Below are 19,889 nucleotides of genomic sequence, written 5' to 3'. Positions count from 1 at the left end.
TTTCTATATATCGAAAATATTAAATAACAAATACATTAGGCAACGATACCCAGTAACTCAACACTCATAAGTGAAAATGTCCTTAATTTTAAGACGGTATCCCAACCTGAAAAGGCTGGCCAGTTCAGGCAACTCTCATCAAAATGGGCTTTCTTCAGATCCTCACTTGTCCAAATTGGGAAGGCATTTTTGGTACACATTGTGGACAAGGAGGTCTGTGGATGGATCCGTGAGGCCTATAAGCACACCTTGGCTTTGCTCTTGCTGCCTGTGCTCCCTCATGCAAGTTCCCTGGCCTCTGTGACATGTTATTTCCACATGAGGTCGTTGTGAGCAGTGAGCACTTTAATACACACGAAGCTTAACATGGAAGCTGAAAACAGCAAGTGTCCAATAAATATTGCGTTCATTATTTACTGATTAAGATTATAACTGATTATAATCACAATCAATTTTATTATGATTGTTGTAGCTTTCATCATCACGTCACCATCATCATCACTTTTGAAGGGTTTTGAAAAATTTTTTCTTAAAGTAGAGTTGATTTACAATGTCATGCTCATTTCTGCTACACGAGCAAGGTGACTCAGTTCTTTTTAATATTCTTTTCTATACTTTTAAGGTATTTTGAGAAACATAAGAAAACGAAGGTTTTATTTTAAAACCCATTCAGCTCTCACAGGGCATCTACGACGGTGATGTGGTTTTAGGGAAACCTGATGAATTGTTTAATCCCTCACTGAAACCTTCTGAAACAAGAGGAAAGGAGTACCAAAAAAAAAGTTACAAACTGGAGTTCCCGTCATGGTGCAGTGGTTAACGACTCCGACTAGGAACCATGAGGTTTCATCCCTGGCCTTGCTCAGTGGGTTGAGGATCTGGTGTTGCCGTGAGCTGTGGTGTAGGTCGCAGATGCGGCTTGGATCCCGTGTTGCTGTGGCTCTGGTGTAGGCCGGCAGCTGTAGCTCCGATTAGACCCCGAGCCTGGGAACCTCCATATGCTGCAGGAGCGGCCCTAGAAAAGACAAAAAGACCAAAAAAAAAAAAAAAAAAAAAAAAAAAAAAGTTACAAACTCCCACAAAAAAAGGGCCAAAGAGAAGAAACATAAGATGAAAATGTGAACACATTTTTGGCAGAGGAAAAGCAGATAGAACTTAGTTCCAGAAGAGGGAGATGCCAAAGAAAAATAAGGCCATCGATCCTGCAGAACCCTGAGAAGTGCAGAACGGAAGCTGCAGTTACCACAGTGGGTGAGAGTGAAGAATGAAGCTGAGCTGAAAACAGATGGGAAGCCCAAGTAGACAACAATTAAACCTCCAGGTTCCTCTCTCAGTTCTCATCTCCATAAAAGGAGTGTATTCTCAGAGTTCCCCTTGTGGCTCAACAGTAACAAACTCGACGAGTATCCATGAGGACGAGGGTTTGATCCCCGGCCTTGCTTAGTGGGTTAAGGATCCCTCGTTGCCACAAGCTGTGGTGTAGGTCACAGATGTGGCTCGGATCTGCCGTTGCTGTGGCTGTGATGCAGGCTGGCAGCTGTGGCTCCAGTTTGACCCCTAGCTTGGGAACTTCCATATACCATGGGTGCAGCCCTCGAAAAAGAATTAAAAAAAAAAAAAAAAAAAAGGATTGTATTCTCAGAAAACTTTATACCAGAGAGCTCTGGTTTCAGGGAAAGCTGGCACTGCAGACGGCCAGAGTGAGGTGCCAAATGAAATCTACGAATTCTGACTCAAAGTCTGCTTGCCGACTTCTGCCCTTGCTCATCCTGAGGGAACTGGCTGCTGGACCAACAGATTTCTGAAGACTAGCTATATCTTCTCAAAAGATACTAGAAGTCCCAGAGAAATAACCTCAAACATCAGCATTTGGAGATTTCTTAATGAAAAGGTCATGCATGTCACAGGACAACAAACTAACAGTCAGAGAGCCACTCTCACACACAAATACAATTTTTAATGTGATTTTTAGAGTCTCCTTTCTAAATATGAATTTAAGAATGGATTGTCAGTTGGGGAAACTACCCATACGAAATAAAGGCACATATCTAAACATAAAAGATAACCCAGAGGAAACATATAATGTAGGAAACAGAAGAAAATGTCAGGAATTGAGAGCTGCATCCTGTTTTAAATACAAGAAAGATTTAGAGGAAAAAAAAAAAAAAGAGCAAGCTCTAGGAAATAAATACATACAGCTGAATTAAATACTGTGCCGAAAAAAAAAATACTTTGCAATTCAGACTTTGAAAAAAATGAAGTTGCGGTTCAACAAATTTATTGAATCGGCCTATGCTGATATTTTCACATATATTAGCTCATTTAATTAAGACAGGCAGGGGTCTTTGTAAGATCTCAATTCAACTGAAATTTTTTGTCATTATATTCATAAATTTGTTTAAAAATTAAAAGCTTAGGAAACACGGTGTTATTTCATCAATTTTCACAGATTTCTAGAACTTCTTTTTTAATGTTACTAAGAAACTCCTTTGAAATATTTTCCCTAAGAAAACATTCTCAAAGTCTATTTAAGATAAAAAAAAACAAACAACACAGAGCTTTGGATTACATAAAATTACACAAGCATGTACTCTATTATTATGCTCTTGGGAAAGGAGCTCTCATATAAGATAGATTACGGTTCTTCCAGTGCTAATTTGCACATGGGATGGACAGCACACACACAAAAAATTAATGCGGCCCCAATGTCCCTGAGTATACAGGGGAGGTGCTGCGAGCCGGCTGCTACGCTTACGGTTTTTATCACTTCGGAATTGCATTTTAATAGTACATTTTTCTTTTGTGTCTGAACAAAATTTGCTTCCTCAAGGGACTGGATGGCCGAGAAGACAAGGCAGAAAAACTAGGTAGTTCCCTGTACGTGAATTAATTTTACTTTCACTAAAGCCACGATGTTTCACGAAAGTAACACGTGATGCATACTCTTAGGTGGACACATATATATCTGTATATATGTTGAAAAATATTCAGAAGTTTTATAAGTAATAGTTCAATATTTATTTTCAAATCAGGGATAAATTATTTAAGTAGAATTAAATTATCTAGTAGAATTTGCTCTATAAAAGTATACACAGCTATGAAAAGCTTAAAAATTCAAGAGTTTATCATCAAAATTTTAGATAATTATCAATTTCACTTTTAAAATGGTATCTTTTACCAGTTGTAAATGTATATACAATGCGCTTTAGGCTTTGCAGTGAGTACTTTTCCATTAACTGAACACTGTGTCGATGAAGATGAGAATGTTTGCCTACTGATTTTTATAATCTCATCAAAGATCCAGATCTGGTCGAAAATTTTAAATATAATGTGGAAACACAGTGATATATACAAACAAGTTTACACAATTAGGACAGAATTGGTAGAAGTCTCAGGAAGCAAAAATTAAAACTAATCCCTTCGCTTCAGGGAAAACAAGTCCCCTGCAAATATACCAAAGTCTTTATACTTTGAGTATTAAAACACTTACTGGTATCTTCCAAATAGGAAGACTAATTACACTTAATCTTTCTCTTCTTTATTAACTCTCATCTTCCCTCCCCTTTTTGTTTATAGTCCTACTCTTGTCACTCCAAATTCTAGGTTTTCCTCTAACCCACTGAGTTCCCAGCTGGATCATTCAAGTCTACACTCATGAATCCTTATTGCCTATTGATTCAAACCTGTCTTCGTTAGCCCAGCAGTCAGGCTTCTTAGGATGCACTTGTCTGTTCATCCTCCTTCCTCCCTCCCTCTCCTTCCCTTTCCTCCTTCTTGCCTTCCTTCCTTCCTGTCTTTCTATCCCGCCTCTGCCTTTGTCCATGTTCTTCTTCCTGCAATGCTGATCCGAGTACTACTACTTTGCCTTTCAAAATCTGCTTGTAACATAACACCCAGCTTTCTAGGCAACCTAATCCTCCTGCTCCAACGCACACTGATTTCTCTACGTCTTGATATGTATTCATTAAACAAACATTAAACGAAATGCTTTTATGTACCAAACACTTCAAAAAACATTGTAACAGAAGGCTGGAAGATGCAGTGTATGTAAAATGAATTCCCCTTATAACGGGGTAGGGATGAGACAACACAGTGGAAGGTGTTAGGCTTCTGATGAATAGATGCACAAGATGCAACCAGGGCACAGGGGACGGTTTGTGGTACAGATGCATATGTGTTTGTACCATGCACATGGGTTCTTGGCAGGGAGTCGGCGGGCAGCGCACAGAAAAGCCGTCTTCCTAGACCAAGGCTGCCAGAGCGGAGTACAGAAGGACACGTCGGGAGAGTCAAGTTAAGAAGCTGGTGAAGGCTATTTTAAACAGAAGAAACCACACATACAAAGATAGGGAGGTGAGTTAGAGCCTAAAAAGGAATGCTGAAGTCACGGAAAGGGGCTTAACCTCGCTAGAAAATTGAGTTCTTTCTGAAGGAAACAAAGTAGAACATGAATAGTTTTACAGTGGAGATGAGACTGCCCATGGAGACGGCATATAAAAATATACTACAGATCTGTATAAATTGCAAAACATACAGATACATATGTATCCGCCCCAATAGCGTAGTTATCCCAGCGACAGCGAATTCTGCCTAAGGGAAATCAAATCTGAGGACTGCTTTCCGATGTGCCCAGAGTCTCAACGGCGAACAGAAACCACAGGTGTGATGAGAGAGATGAGGCAGATGTTCTCGGGGAGAAGAGTCTTTCTCTTCAAGCACCGGCCGAAGAAGGAAAACGAGGGACGACCCAGGACTCTCGCCACTGAGAGCAGCTCCAGGCCAGCACCTGACTCCTGGCGTCTGCTGGGAGGTCAAGGCAGATCTCGTGGAATGTGACCATGAGTGGGCTGGGTCTTCCCCAGGAGCAGCAGTTCCCCTCCTTGAGCGGGGGGCAGGGGGCAGGGGAGCCAAAGGGAGACAGCAGCCTCCCCCAGAGGCAGCTCCTTACAATACGGAAACGGAGACCCAGTTCTGGAACTGTATCAGATAGGAAAACAGCAGGTACATAATAAATGCTAGGGGTCTTGATTTAGAGTTAATTTGGCTCACCAGTATGTCTTAAATAACTGTGTTTAGACACTGTGAGTATAAAAAGGTGAATAAGCAGAAGCCTCACCCCAAGAGTGAGGGTGTTTTTTGTTTCTTTGTTTTGTTTGCTTTTTGTGGGCTGCACCTGCAGCAAATGGCTAGGGGTCCAACTGGAGCTACAGCTGCCAGCATATGTGACAGCTACAGCAATGGCCATATGCAGCCTACACCACAGCTCAAGGGCAACGCCAGATCCTTAACCCACTGAGTGAGGCCAGGGATCGGACCCACATGGGATACTAGTCTTGTTACCACTCAGCCACAACAGGCACTTCCAAGACCCTTAAAATCTAATGATGGAAAAAGACAAATAACTATGCTACTATAGAGGTGGGAAAAAAAAGCAAAGGTGTTTTTTGTTTGTTTGTTTTGTCTTTTTAAAGGGCCATACCTGCGGCATATGGAGTTCCCAGGCTAGGGGTCTAATCGGAGCTGTAACCGCTGGCCTACACCACAGCCACAGTTACACCAGACCCAAGCCAAGCCTGCGACCTACACCACAGCTCACAGCAACGCTGGATCCTTAACCCACAGAGCAAGGCCAGGGATCGAACCTGCAACCTCATGGTTCCTAGTCGGATTCGTTTCCTCTGGGCCACGACAGGAACTCCAGCAAAGCTTTTTGATAAAGAAAAACAAAAGCACCTGGGAATAATATCTAAACTGAGTTTTAACAAGTGGGTCAGACTTCTTTAGGCCGAAATGAAAACTGAGAAAGAGGATGCAATTAGGGGACCAGCATGAGGACACGCTTAGAGGTAAAAGCTTAGAAGGCACATGTGGGGTCTTGGAAGCGGGTAGCTTGTTGGCCTTCAAAGTAGGAAAAATGTTCCTCAGAGGGTATTTATACCCGCTCCTACCGGAACAGACAACGTCAGCAGTCTCATCTCATCTTACCTACATCTCCGTGGAACATGATCCCCAGTTACTGTCCTCTTTTCTCGCAGACACTAATGCCAAACCCTACGGCCACCGCTGGGGCAGACCTGACCGTAGCAGGACAAAGGCTGGTCAAGACCAGGGGTTAAGGAGGCGGAGCCCATCATCGCATTCCTCTCTCTGAAAACCATGCCGCTAAACTGTGATCCCTAGAAGCCAAACTTGCCTGACATCTTCCACCTTTTTACTGGGAGAGGTTTCATTTCCTACTTAGAAATTCTTAAACACAGGATTCTTACGTAGTAAGGGATGACCAGTGCATTCACTCTTTTCATTTGGGAAAGAAGAAACAAAAGTGAATGCGGCTCCATCATCTCAGACTGTGTGTGAAATGATTTCATCTCCAGGTTTTGAAACCTCCTACACTTTTGAGACAATAAAATGTAATGAGAGGAGAGGTGGCAAAGAAAGTCACATGAATTTTGCTGCCATAATATTTGAGCAATTAAATTTCAAATGTTCAAATAGTAGTGTACTTCTATCTTAAGAGTAGCTCTAAGAGTGCTATTGTTTTTTAACTAGTGAAGTAATAAATGACCAAGGAATCTCTCAGAAAAATCAATTGTCAGTTTTATCATATATGCTGCACAGAAGGGGGACCATGCCAATTATTATTACTATTATTTTGTTCTTATAGCTGAACTGTAAAGCATGCTGAAAAAAAAATCACAAGCTGCGTTAATAAAGATCTTAGTTTATGAGCAGTCCATCTCGTTCCAGTTGTTGATAACACTGGTATGGCAGACTGGTCCAACTGGGAATCAGGAGTCCAACTGGATTCACCCTGGGATCTCTGCTTAAAAGGTCTCCCTAAAATACTTGCAAGAGAAGAAGCAAGGATTCAGAGCTCTCTCATGTTCCAAATAGAGCAGTTATTTAACTGGGGGTATAAAAAGGAGAACAGGAGGGTGAAAAAAATCCACTATGGGCTAATTAAGGGAAAGGAATTCCCTTCATTCCAGAGACAATTCCCTCTGGTCTACAAAACTTAATTTGACAAGCAGGGACTCCTAGGCATAAAAGTTTGAAAAGAGTTGATGAAAGAATTGGAAGAGAACGTATGAACAAAGCCAGCTGATTTAATCTAATAAACTAATCAACAAACAAAAAGTTTTCATGTTATCTTAAAAGTACACCTGCTCAAAAATTATGTATTCTACCAGACTCCGATATTGTAATCATTATTATAATATAGAAAATATTACATTTAATGTGTTGAAGGCTGAGTTATAATCAGTTCATTTCTGGTCTCATTGGCAGATGGCTTAATTCTCATTAACCAATTATAGCATTATTTTTTTTGAGACAAAGCTTTTTGAAAAACCACCACATAACTGGAAACATACAAATTATGTCAATTATATTTGAAATTAGGTGAACTATATTTTATATTGTAGTATGCATAACTAAAAATGAATGTTGATTTATATAATGAATTAAAAATGAATAGATAACATTTCATGATACACATATGTAAGTGAAATCATTGTGCTGTACACCTCAGACTTATACAGTGTATGTCATATCTCAAACCCTGGAAAATGAATATTGAGTAATTTTAGCCCTTCTAAAAAGATCAGGTCGGCTGTTCAATTAATAAAAAAGGGCCATAAATATTTCTTTTTTCCTTTATAAGTTTTAGAATAAATTTGGCAAATAAAATGTCTCTTTTTATTACCTTCAATATGACAAATAAAAAGTGTTTTCAGTTATGTATTAACAATCCAAATTTCCACATAAAGCGAATATATTAATACCAAGAGAGGGATTTCAAAATGTAGTGATCTATCAAAATGTTTTAGTCCAGTAAAATTTTGGTGGAGGAGATGTTCATAAAATGAGCAACAACTTGAAAAAGGAATTAGAAAACCTCATTTATGGATGAAGACAGTTTTCACTGAGATTTAAATGTAACCAATTGCTGTAAGGGTTCAACACATAAAGTGTTTCATATTTAGAGTAGAATTCACAGCAGAAACTTCAAACTCATAAACTATTTAAGCAACATTATCAATAACACAAGTCTGTTCCTCCAGGGTGGTGATATAAATATAATATTTAACTATAAAGAATGCCAATGGCAAGACTATCTGTTCAGCTAGACAGGGAGCTTATATTGCCAACTTCTAAATTTAAATGGAAAGACACATTTTGCCCTTCTCCTTACATTTTTCTTAGCTTAAGAGGACTAGAATTCCCTGGATCTATTATTTTTCTATTTTTAATGATTTTTATCTTTTTCCATTATAGCTGGTTTACAGTGTTCTGTCAATGTTCTACTGTACAGCAAGATGATCTATGGTCTGTGGTTGGGATTCCATGGCCAACCAGACCTGCCAGTCACTCATACATGTATACATTCTTTTTCTCACAGCATCATGCTCCATTATAAGGGCCTAGACATAGTTCCCAGTGCTATACAGCAGGATCTCATTGCTAATCAATTCCAAAGGCAATAGTTTGCATTGATTAACCCCAAATTCCCAATCCATCCCACTCTCTCCTCCTCCTCCTTGGCAACCACATGTCTGTTCTCCACGTCTGGGATTTTCTTTTCTGTGGAAAGGTTCATTTGTGGCATATATTAGATTCCAGATATAAGTGATATCATATGGTATTTGTCTTTCTATTTCTGATTTACTTCACTTAGTATGAGAGTCTCTGGCTGCATCCATATTGCTGCAAATGGCATTATTTTGTTCTTTTTTATGGCTGAGTAGTACTCCATCCCTGGATATATCATTATTAACGATCTCTAGGCAGGCTGACTCAGTCATTTCATTACATCTATACAATGACTTTCTGATACATATTTTACAGAGTGGACTTTACTTTCCTCTAGTTGATTGTGGAAAACTTAGCCCAAAAAATGTCTCTGCTAAAAGACAGTAAATTTAAATGCCCCAGCTAAATAGCATTCATGAGGCTCTTCTTTTAGTAGGCCATTTACAATATTAAATGTTTTAAACTCACTGATATGTCAAGGACTTGTGTAATCGACGTAAAGAATATATAATTAAGGAGAAAAATTAGGCTGTGGGAAAAATCATCATTCTCAAGAAGGTCTGAGAATGAAGCAAGCTGACACTAAAGAAAAAAATGGCTAAGAAAATCAAACCTTCTTCGTTAAGTTATATTTAATCTTTGGAGCAGCATATTTCAAACTATGGTCTGTGGTCGGGATTCCATGGCCAACCAGACCCGCTAGTCCGATGAGACCTCTGCTGTGTTGTCCACTGCTCTGTTCCCAATACCTACTACAGTGCCTGGCACATGTCAAGGTGCAATAATATTTGCTGAGTAAGTGAGTGAGTAAGTTTGCAAGATGCAGTATATATTCCTTCTTTGACGTTCACACTAAATAAAAATATAGTTAATAATGAGAAGCCCTATCGATGCCCCCAAAAAGCTTAACTGTTTTAAATATAATTTTCCCCAATTTTGTTTGACAGAAAACTCATTAACATCTTCCAGGCTAGTGTATAAGAGACATGGTTTGGAAAATGGAGTTCTGAGTAAGAAAAAGCAAAAAGTAAGTAAAGGCTGCCTTAGTACTGAGCCCGCTAGTGCAGCATTAATAAAGATCAGAGAAATCACAACTGAACTCATTTCCTCTTGCTTAACTTCTCTTTCAGATGAGAATGATTCTGGTGTTCAGATAGATGAAAACAAAACAGACAAAACTAGTCCAAGCTCAAGCTCAATATGTAAAGAACTGCTGGCCACTTACTGCTTGTCAAGTGTTGTGCTAAGCATCCTGCATCAATCCTGGGCTCTTTCTAGAAGAGCTTATCATCTGCATCAAGGGTCTTTGATTTCTATGCCTGGAAAAGCCAGGCAATCACCGCATATTAAGTCAGATGTAAAAACTAAGAGTACAAGCTTTAATCCGTTGTTGTCGTGTCAGACCAGGGGTCTGCTGTTTTCAGGTTTCCTAATTTGTAATATGAACCAAAAAATCTGGATTTTTGAAAGATATAATTACCTTTTTAATTACTTTTTAATCAATATGATTTTTAGAAAACTGTGGGGTCCAAATATAACACACCTGGAAGCTTTATGCAACTTGGAAGCTACTAGTATACAGCCTCTGGTGTAGAATTTATAAATGAGCACCTACTTCTGTCAGTGACTTTGGAGTCTCTAACCAAGACATATTGTGTCTCAAATTAGATCTCTAGATGAGATAACCAAACCATCACTAGTTCGCCTTAAAAAATTGTGGGGGTTCCCGTCGTGGCTCAGTGGTTAACAAATCCGAATAGGAACCATGAGGTTTCGGCTTTGATCCCTGGCCTCGCTCAGTGGGTTGAGGATCCAGCATTGCCGTGGGCTATGGTATAGCTTGCAGACTCAGCTCGGATCCCATGTTGCTGTGGCTTTGGTGTAGGGTGGCGGCTATAGCTCCGATTAGACCCCTAGCCTGGGAACCTCCATATGCCGCGGGAGTGGCCCAAGAAATGGCAAAAAACGACAAAAAAAAAAAAAGAAAAAGAAAAAAAATTGTGAATGTACCCAAGCTATACCAAAATACTTTAAAAGCAGAAGAGTATAGATTTTCTAACATATATGTGGCTTAATCTCATTTTAATGTCAGTAAGATTCTAAAAGAGGATATTAAAGTCAAAAGTAAATTCTAGAAGAGTGCTGTCAATATATATATATATTTTTTTAGGATACCGGTACTATTTTATTTTAATTTCTCTATATTTTGATATTTAAAGTTTTAAGAGTAAATATAAAGTTTAAAAATATAAATTTAAAATAATTTATAAAAATATAAACATACGTATCACCACAGGTAAAGTGAAATTGTAAATACGGTATATCTGAGGTTTGGCAAAGAATTTGACAAGCTCTTTTATGACAGCCTCAAGAATATGGGAGCAATAAGAACTAGGTGGTAAAAGAGAAAGCAAAAGAATGACTTTCCAACAGCCAAATTTGATGCAATTTTTTTTTTTTAAATTTTGAGTTTTGTCTGCACCAGGAACATATAGAAGATTCCAGGCCAGGGACTGAATCTGAGCTGCAGCTACAACCTACACCTCAGCTGTAACAACTGCAGGGATCCACCCTGTGCCTTGGCAGCAACCTGAGCCACTGCAGAGACAAGGCCTGATCCTTAACCCACTGCCCCGCAGGGGAAACTTCTGTTGCATTCTTTTCAGTCCTCATCCAACCTGGACTCTGCATCAAGCTGGGCACCCAGTCCTTGCAGTGGCCTCTCCTCTCCTTGATTTGCAAAATCCCTCCCGGTACTCTTCCTTGCTTGCTCAGTGTGCTGACTGACTCCTCATTTTCTGCCAACACCTTGAATGAATGCCACTTATCTTAACTGGAAGTGTGCATCAGAGTCACGGCGACAAGTATTGCAAACCCATGTGCCTACTGAGTCAAAACATGTGGGACCGAGACTCAGGAGTGCACAGGTATATAATTTTAAACCTCAGGGTGATATAAGATACAAGCTAACTAAGAACCCCTGCCCTACCATTAAAGCAACTCCCAGGAATCTGTACTTAATCTGTTCTCTCTACAGTTTCTCCCCGGAAAAGGTTTCCACCCAGGTTTTAACTATCACCTCTGCTGATTTTGAAACTTTTCTCTCTATATATTAATGTTTTCCTTTAATTCAAGGTGAATATTTTCAAATGCTCTTTAGGAATATTTACCCATATACTCAAGAGGCACCTCGGATAGAACTGCCCCCAAATTAAACCCCTACCCCAAATCTCCACCCTACCAAGCCCATAGTTCTTACTTTTTTTTTTTTTTTCTTAACTGAGGAAAGGCATCACTACGGAGCCGGTCGCCTCAGTCAGAAGCCGTCCAGTCAAGGCACCTGAGGACATCCTGCCTCCGCACTCCTCAATCTGAGGAAGGCCTTGCTCACGGCCACACTTTTGTGATATGCTGTAGTTGATGTAACGTGACAGGCCTTCCCTCGGACCACAGCGGTGGTCCATTCATGTGTGACGTGAGCATGCTCATCAAGTGAACACATATCTGTTAAGGATCAACTGTGCTTCAAGCCTACCACTTGGGTGGGCCAGTCAGATAATGAAAACTGAGCAAAACAGATTCCCTTCCAGGCATGTGAACTGAAAAACGGAACTAGCTATGGAGTCTGGAGCTGGAAGGTTGTACTGAATCAGGTCTTGCGTGTCCGTGATAACAAAAGGCAAGCAAAGATTTATGAGGAAGGAACTATGAGTCAGCAGATGAAGCGAGTCAGCAGAAATGCAGGGAAAAGTGGAGATGCCAGGAGAGGGAGGAGAAAACCACGTCCCCAAGAGTCATTGTAGCCCAGGGTTTCTCTGGTTCCTTGTCTTCCTATGAGAACCTTCAATGCATCCTTCAAACCCGGCCAAAAGCTGAGTCGCTTTAGTGGACCCTTGTTCTTTGCCATTACGGAAGCCCTAAGACAGTGACCCTAAAAGCATCTATGGCCCTGACCGCATCATCCACACCACACATGTTGGCCTCGACTTCTGGTTTAGGGTCTACAGGATTCTACCCGTAGAGGGGTTTGTCAACCTTTCTCTTCCTTTTCACCACCACTGTCCTTGTTGTACTGCACCTCCTCTTCCTCTCTGAACTGGACGGTGGCTGCAGTACCCTCCCTGCAGGGCCTCTCGTTCCTTTCCCTTGGATGTAGCTAGTAGAGCCATATTTCTAAGCTATCGGACCCTCTCACCCCAGTGATGACAGCACCCCCATGGGTTACACTGTTTTTTATGTGGTCGAGTCCAAACACTTCACCACGGCACACATGGCCCTTTACACTCTGGCTCCACCTGTACTTCCCATCTCACCTCTGCCACTTTGCATGAGGTGCTGCAGCTCTGAGCTAGGCTTCACAAGATACCCCGGAAGGTAAACCAAAACCCACAGGAGCTATGCACTTGTTGGCAGAGAGTCAGCTTTGTCCGGGTCACCCCCGCCCCCCGACACCCTCCTTGTTCCTGGAAAACTTCTATTCAAGCTTCAAGTCTCTTCTGACTCCCAACACACTTTTGAACCCTAAACTGAAATAGGAACGTCTGGGATGTATAAATGCCACACACACACACACACACACACACACACACACATGGACGTGAATACGGCATGGGTTGTCCTACTTTTACAAAGGAAATTCCACATTATCTGAAAATGTATGATAATTCGTAAATTGACCAAAAGTTAACTGGCAGAACTTTATTTAGCATGTGTCAGCCATTGCCTTAGGAAGAACACCTAGAAAATGATACTAATTTAACGAAAAAGATCAACGGTGTGTTTTCCTGACTTGTCTGACGACACACACCCAAAGTGTGGGGAACACTTTCACGATATCCGTAAAAGCATTCCAAGTTGTCACCATTATGTCAGTGTTATAATAGACTTAGACGTCCGAAGGAACAGGATTCTGGGAGTCTGTGCTTCTTTATTTAAAAAGCCATCTTTTTCAAGGAAACGGTGGACAAAAGGAGAGCCAAAGCAATCAAGGCTCTTTTGTAGACGAATTCTAGAACTTGTTAATTATACACAGGCTTATTATCTGTATCCCCAGTGTTATAAAGTAGCAGAACTTCATTAGAAAAATTAAGCTGGAAAAATGAAGGCAGCACTTTGTAAATTTCCACTGGAAATTAGCTGGGAGAGGCAGAGGAGTACTGGATCAAAAGAGGGTAATCACGCTTAACCGTGCCCTAGAGCACCCGCATGTATAATACGATTTGCACAGTAACTACCTCTCCTATTACGGCTTGTTTGGAGTATTCTGTGTTAATGGGGTTAGCTAATTTGGTATTTTAACTTAAAAAGGCTCTGCTGATTAATAAATGTTGCACACTGTGCTAGTAATTAAAATAAATGGAAGAGTTACAAATAAAAGTTGAATTGTTAAGAAAACATTATCTGAAAATGTATGATAATCCGTATTTATCATAACACAATAACATTTCAGAAAGTATGCTAATTGTAAAGGTCTAAAGTGTTGGGAAGAAAAAAATCACACAAATCAAAAAAGTTTTGAGATATGTTGCATTTCCTTAACACTATTCTTAGGGATACAGCTAACCATATCTCATCTGAATATACCACAATTTTTAAAGGCCCTTTTTAGAAAACTGTTATTTAGAACTAGCTTCTTAACCTTTCTCACAACATTTTTCCTATGGCCATGTCTACAAAATGATATTGGTACTTTTAGAAATATTCTTTAAAAGGTTTAAAAATGAGTAATCTAATATTTACTGAAGCTTCTGTGTTAGCTAGGTTGCAAATTTAAGGGCAATGAAAACAGACATACAAGATTCATAGCCATTGAGTGTTTTTCATTAATATCAGCAAATGGAAGCACTCAAGAAACTGAGTCGCTAGTTATGCTTTGCTACTGTTTACAGGGTGTTTCTCATTTCACTTACTCCAAATAATGAAAGTGGCAGAACCTGTCATCCCAGAATAGACCACACAGGTCAAGGATTGTTTTGAGCTAAAGGCACTGAAAAACAATAGGTACAAGAAAAGTGATCTTATTACCCCCCCCCCGCCCCCGCCTTTTCCCCTAAACTCAGGAGATGACACTCCATTATGGAAGATGCCTTTCCTATACCAGGAGGAAAGAAGCATTCCTATCACCAGAAATGGAAAGTCGAAGCATAGAGAATTCTGTGCAAACAGACTTCGTTGAACAACTCTTCCCTTCCATTGGACTCTCCATATATTTTTGTTATTTTCCACAATTACTTCTTTTTGCACAACCCAACATATAAGCGCCTAGGGTCTGCCACTTCTTGGGGTGTTCATGCCTTTATGAGGGCTCTCAAGTGATGTAAAATTCATATTCAGTTCATCTGTATACTCTTCTCCCTTCAGTCTATCTTTGTGCCAGTTTCATTCTCAGGCCCAGCAGAAGACCCTATGTGGGCATAAGCAAAGTTCTGCCCCTCCTACAACAGCTATCAGAAAATTAACATCTTTAATGTTTCAAAGTGATGTAGAGATGGCTATTGAGCTGTTGGTACTCAGGTTCTAATGGAAGGTTACATAAGTTTAACATATAGTATCCTTATACTATGATTAAATCTTCTCTTCATAGGAAGTCTCAAGCATGGTCACATATTTTTAAATCCTCTCAATGTCCATACCCCATACGGGCAGAAGACCCTTGAATCCTTAGCCATGTAAGGATTTCCCTCAAGTTTAGAACTATCCCTGACAGGCAAACGTTTGTTGAATCAGTAAATCTTCCTTATATTTCTTACAATATGTAGCCGAGAGCTTCCCATATAAAGATTATTGGGCAATTATTTAATAATTGCTTACTTAATTTCCTGGCTTCATAAAGATATGCATAGGAGTAAGGAAAATAATTTTCTTCAAGAAGCCGTGAGAAAACGGGATGAGTTTCTTCAGGAATAAGGACACACACAGTCTTTAGATGACTTTCCTTTCATACTCATTATCCCATTCAATCTGCATGATGACATTTAAGATAACATTTCTCTCCCCATTTTACAGAAGGGGAACTAGAAGTTCAGGCTGGCTAAGTAGAGCTTACACAGATCTACTTCCAAAGCCCAAATTTCTACTGTCATCGCAGTGCAATGTTCATAATGATATGAAACAAAATAGCTAAATGTATTAAATCCTCCACCCTTTGAACCCTTAAGATTAGAAATGTCTTCCTGGTCTAGCCAGAGGTTCCTAGATACGACTTTGGGATGGCAAAGGCACCATCCTCAGTTCTTTACAGATGCAACTGGTAATGCAGCAAAAAAGGAGTCTTTGCACTAAAAAAATCCCATGCATCTCTGTGATAAAAGTAGACTTTCTGTCTAATTTCTATCACAGAATTCTTATTTTAAAGATATAAAACCTAAATGTCAAACATTCCTTTTGCCTCACAAGATACAATTATGTTATCTGGTACAAGGAACCAAAATGGCTTCAGAAGAAGCCACAAGATAAAAGTTCCAATTCTCTGAAAAAGTGAATTATCCATAGGCAAGGTGTTAAAACCACCTGCTTAGCCTCTCTGCTATAATAAGATAGCTTCACATTTACAAGTCATTTCTTTAGCTTTTCCAACTTAGTTTGTTCCTGATTGGTTGGTTATCCTAAAAGCACTTTGACATCTCAGAGTTTCAGGGTAAATGGTCATCAGTAACACCGGAGAGGCTGAAGATATTTACCAGTATCCCACCCGAAGTACAAGTTCAGGACCCCTCTTTGGAGATAATATTGGTATCTGCCCTCTTCTAGGCTTATCAAGGAAAATACTAAGAAAGCCTACTTCAATATCTGTGATACACAATGATTTCTGTAGAAATATGAATGTGGTTAATTTATTTGCCAGAGAAGTTAATTTTGTTAGTTCATAAACCTTGGCATCATTGAAACAGAAAAATAATTCTGAGTAATATAACTCTTTAGATATTCATCACTAAATTGCATATTTTGCTTGACTAGGTCTGAGCAGCATTAATCTTCTATAATCTCTTTAACTAAAAGAAATCTATCTCCCCAAACCAATTGGAAAAAAGAGTTTCTTATTTTCTTATTCTTTATATGTTGGGCAAATCAGTCAATTTTGAAAGAATCTGCTGAACACTCTATAGCTAATACCTCACTTTAAGTAATTACTATAAAATGATAAACTATAAAAAATTACTTGAGATGCTTGCCAATTTTATCTTTCATATGAGTTTGTTTGAAATGTGTATTTTTCAAGTTTCTTCAAAAATATATGATTAAAATAGATCATATTATGTATCCCTTCCAAATGATAAAACTATCCAAAATCTGTGCTTGATAAGACGTAACTCTAGTTTCTTTAAATAGCAAAAGATACCTTGTAATGTATTTTGAAAATATTATCATATAAATTATTAATAACATGTAATACGATTATTAGTGTATGCTATATACTTGTAATAATAAATAACTGCAGTTTATATGCTAGAGTTAGTTATTATATAATAATTTATAACATATTATATTACACTATAATTGTAAAAATTTGTATTACATAATAAAAGCCATTTGTGACAAACCCACAGCAAATATAATACTCAGCAGAGAAAAGCTGAAAGCCTCCACGTTAAAATCTGGAACAAGACAAGGATGTCCACTCTCACCACTTTTATTCAACATAGTATTAGAAGTCCTAGGCACAGCAATCAGACAGACAAAAGAAACAAAAGGTATCCAAATTGGAAGAGAAGAGGTAAAATTGTCATTGTATGCAGATAACATGATACTACATATAGAAAACCCTAAGGATGCCACATAAAAACTACTCAAATTGATCAATGAATTCAGCAAGAGAACAGGATGCTAATCAGTTGCATCTCTGTGTATTAACGATGAAATAATATTAGAAACGGAATACAAAAATACAATACCTTTAAAAATCGCACCCCCCAAAAATCAAATACCTAGGAATAAATCTGACCAAGGAGGTGAAAGGCGTATATACTGAGGACTATAAAACATTAATCAAGGAAATTAAAGAGTATTCAAAGAAATGGAAAGATATTCCATGCTCCTGGGTTAGAAGAATTGATATCGTAAAAATGGCCATACTACCCAAAGCAATCTATTGATTCAATGCAATCCCTATCAAATTACCTATGACATTTTTCACAGAACTAGAACAAACAATCCAAAAATTTATATGGACCTATAAAACACCCAGAATTGCCAAAGCAATCCTGAGGAACAAAAACCAAGCAGGAGGCATAACTCTCCCAGACTTCAGGAAATGTTACAAAGCCACAGTCATCAAGACAGTGTGGTACTGGTACCCAAACAGACATACGGACCAGTGGAACAGAATAGAGAACCAGGAAATAAAACCAGACACCCATGGTCAATTAAGCTCCGACAAGGGAGACAAGAATATAAAATGGGAAAAAGACAGTCTTTTCAGCAAGTGGTACTCGGAAAACTGGACAGCCACATGTAAATCAATGAAACGGGAAAACACCCTCACGCCATGCACGAAAATAAACTCAAAATGGCTTAAAGACTTAAACATAAGACAAGACATCATCAAACGGATAAGCAATGAGATCCTGCTGTATACACCACTGGGAACTGTATCTAGTCACTTGCGATGGAGCAGGATGGAGGATGGTGTGAGAAAAAGAATGTGTATGTGTATGTGTGACGGGGTCCCTCTGCTGTACAGTAGAAAACTGACACCACACTGCCAACCAACTAAGACGGAAAAGATAAAAATCATTAAAAAATTCAAACAAAATAAAAATTCTGTTACCAACAAAAGAAAATTATCTTCACAGATGCATGGAGAGGTGGCCGTCTGTCCTTCTAAAATACCATTCATTCTTTTCTTTTTCCCCTTGAGTAACACGTAGTAAGTATGTGTGTGTGTGTATAAACTCAGTATGATCATCAGTAGCAACCTAATGTAAGACACTTGCATAGGGGTGGCTTTACCTTTTCTCACAAATAAAAGATTCTTTACAATATTAGGAAATAGAAAATATTAAAAAAAAACCTAAGGCATCAAACACAGTACAGCTCCTTTTGTCAGGCTTGGGACTCACAGATTGTCCTGCACATTTCGCGTCCATTCCTGCCTCTGGAGCTCGGCTCTGGCCTCCTTGGGACCATCAATGGGTTCTGCCACCCGCAGCGTCGGCTCCAGGGGCTTGTAGCGCTGCGCCAAGACTTCCGCGATGTCACGGAAGGGTCCCTGACAAGGAAGGATAAAGTAAATTATTATTATTATTATTTGTCTTTTTGCCATTTCTTGGGCTGCTCCCGCGGCATATGGAGGTTCCCAGGCTACGGGTCTAATGAGAGCTGTAGCTGCCAGCCTATGCCAGAGCCACAGCAACGCAGGATCCGAGCTGCGTCTGCGACCTACACCACAGCTCACAGCAACGCCGGATCCTTAACCCACTGAGCAAGGCCAGGGATCGATCCCGCACCCTCATGGTTCCTAGTCGGATTCGTTAACCACTGCGCCATGACGGGAACTCTGTGGTAATACTTTATTATTTATGACCAAGGCTACTGAATATCTAACAAAGAATAGCAAGTGTTATGCACTAAGTTATTTTAAAAGTGTTCTTCTGTAAATTAGAAAACGCATGAGGGAAGAGCATTGTTTGGGAACCACTGAGCAAAACCATCTTTGGGAGGGGCGAAAAGGAGGGAGGAGACGCCAGCCCATAATATGTCCTGCCCACCTCCCGCACACTCTCCTGCTGGACACCATCCTGACTGAGGCAACGCCCAGGCAGCCAGGGAGGGCCTTGGATCAGACCAAATATGGGCCCACGAGCAAGATGATGAAGCAGAGGCAACCTGGAAAGCTAACCCCATCCCAGTAAACCTGAGACAATGAGCCACCTGGCAGAGCAGCTCTCCCGGGTTCCCTTACCCTGCTGCTCTCTGCCCCCCTGTTCATTCCCAATAAAGCCTTTTGCTTGGTTGGTACCCATGTCTCCTCCGGCAGTTCACGCCGAGGGTGGACAAGAGCCCAATCTCAGGCCCTGGAAGGGCATCTTCCAAACACTTTCCCACAAGCACAAATGATTGTATGTTAAAACTGCTTTAAATTAAGTGGAACTTTCCCCACCTACACCAAGAGTTTTCACGCTGGGATCAGTTAGCTTTTAGTTATGAAAGCGAGGTTCTTAGAATTTAAAAGGAATTCTCTCCCTCTTCGAGTAAGCAAAAGTATTAGAAAAGATCCTGGGCACAGCTTTCAAAAAGCCCTTCTGTAAAGAGACACGGGACAGCAAGTTTGTTTGTTTGTTTGTTTTTCCGTTAAAATAAAGCTTTTATGTGAGTGCCAAATCTTACATTTAACTGCTCCCGGCCCTGCACATATAGAA

The 19,889-nt window shown here is 39.8% G+C and overlaps 1 protein-coding gene across 6 annotated transcripts in view; it reads right to left on the bottom strand.

The window, feature by feature from the left end:
- Positions 1–19,889, bottom strand: part of SPATA17 (spermatogenesis associated 17) — a 323,445-nt gene that overhangs the window by 186,699 nt on the left and 116,857 nt on the right. For all 6 annotated transcript variants that reach the window (XR_002336103.1, XR_002336102.1, XR_002336104.1 and 3 more), the window contains 1 exon segment: positions 18,591–18,739. Coding sequence is in view for 2 of the 6 variants with exons in the window: in XM_021063977.1 (XP_020919636.1) it covers positions 18,591–18,739 (149 nt within the window). In the remaining 4 variants the exon portion in view is untranslated.

Source organism: Sus scrofa, chromosome 10, assembly GCF_000003025.6.
Source record: "Sus scrofa isolate TJ Tabasco breed Duroc chromosome 10, Sscrofa11.1, whole genome shotgun sequence".
NCBI classification, from domain to species: Eukaryota; Metazoa; Chordata; class Mammalia; order Artiodactyla; family Suidae; genus Sus; species Sus scrofa.
The sequence above is the reverse complement of the archived record's forward strand: the minus strand, read 5'-3'. Positions and strand labels throughout refer to the sequence as shown.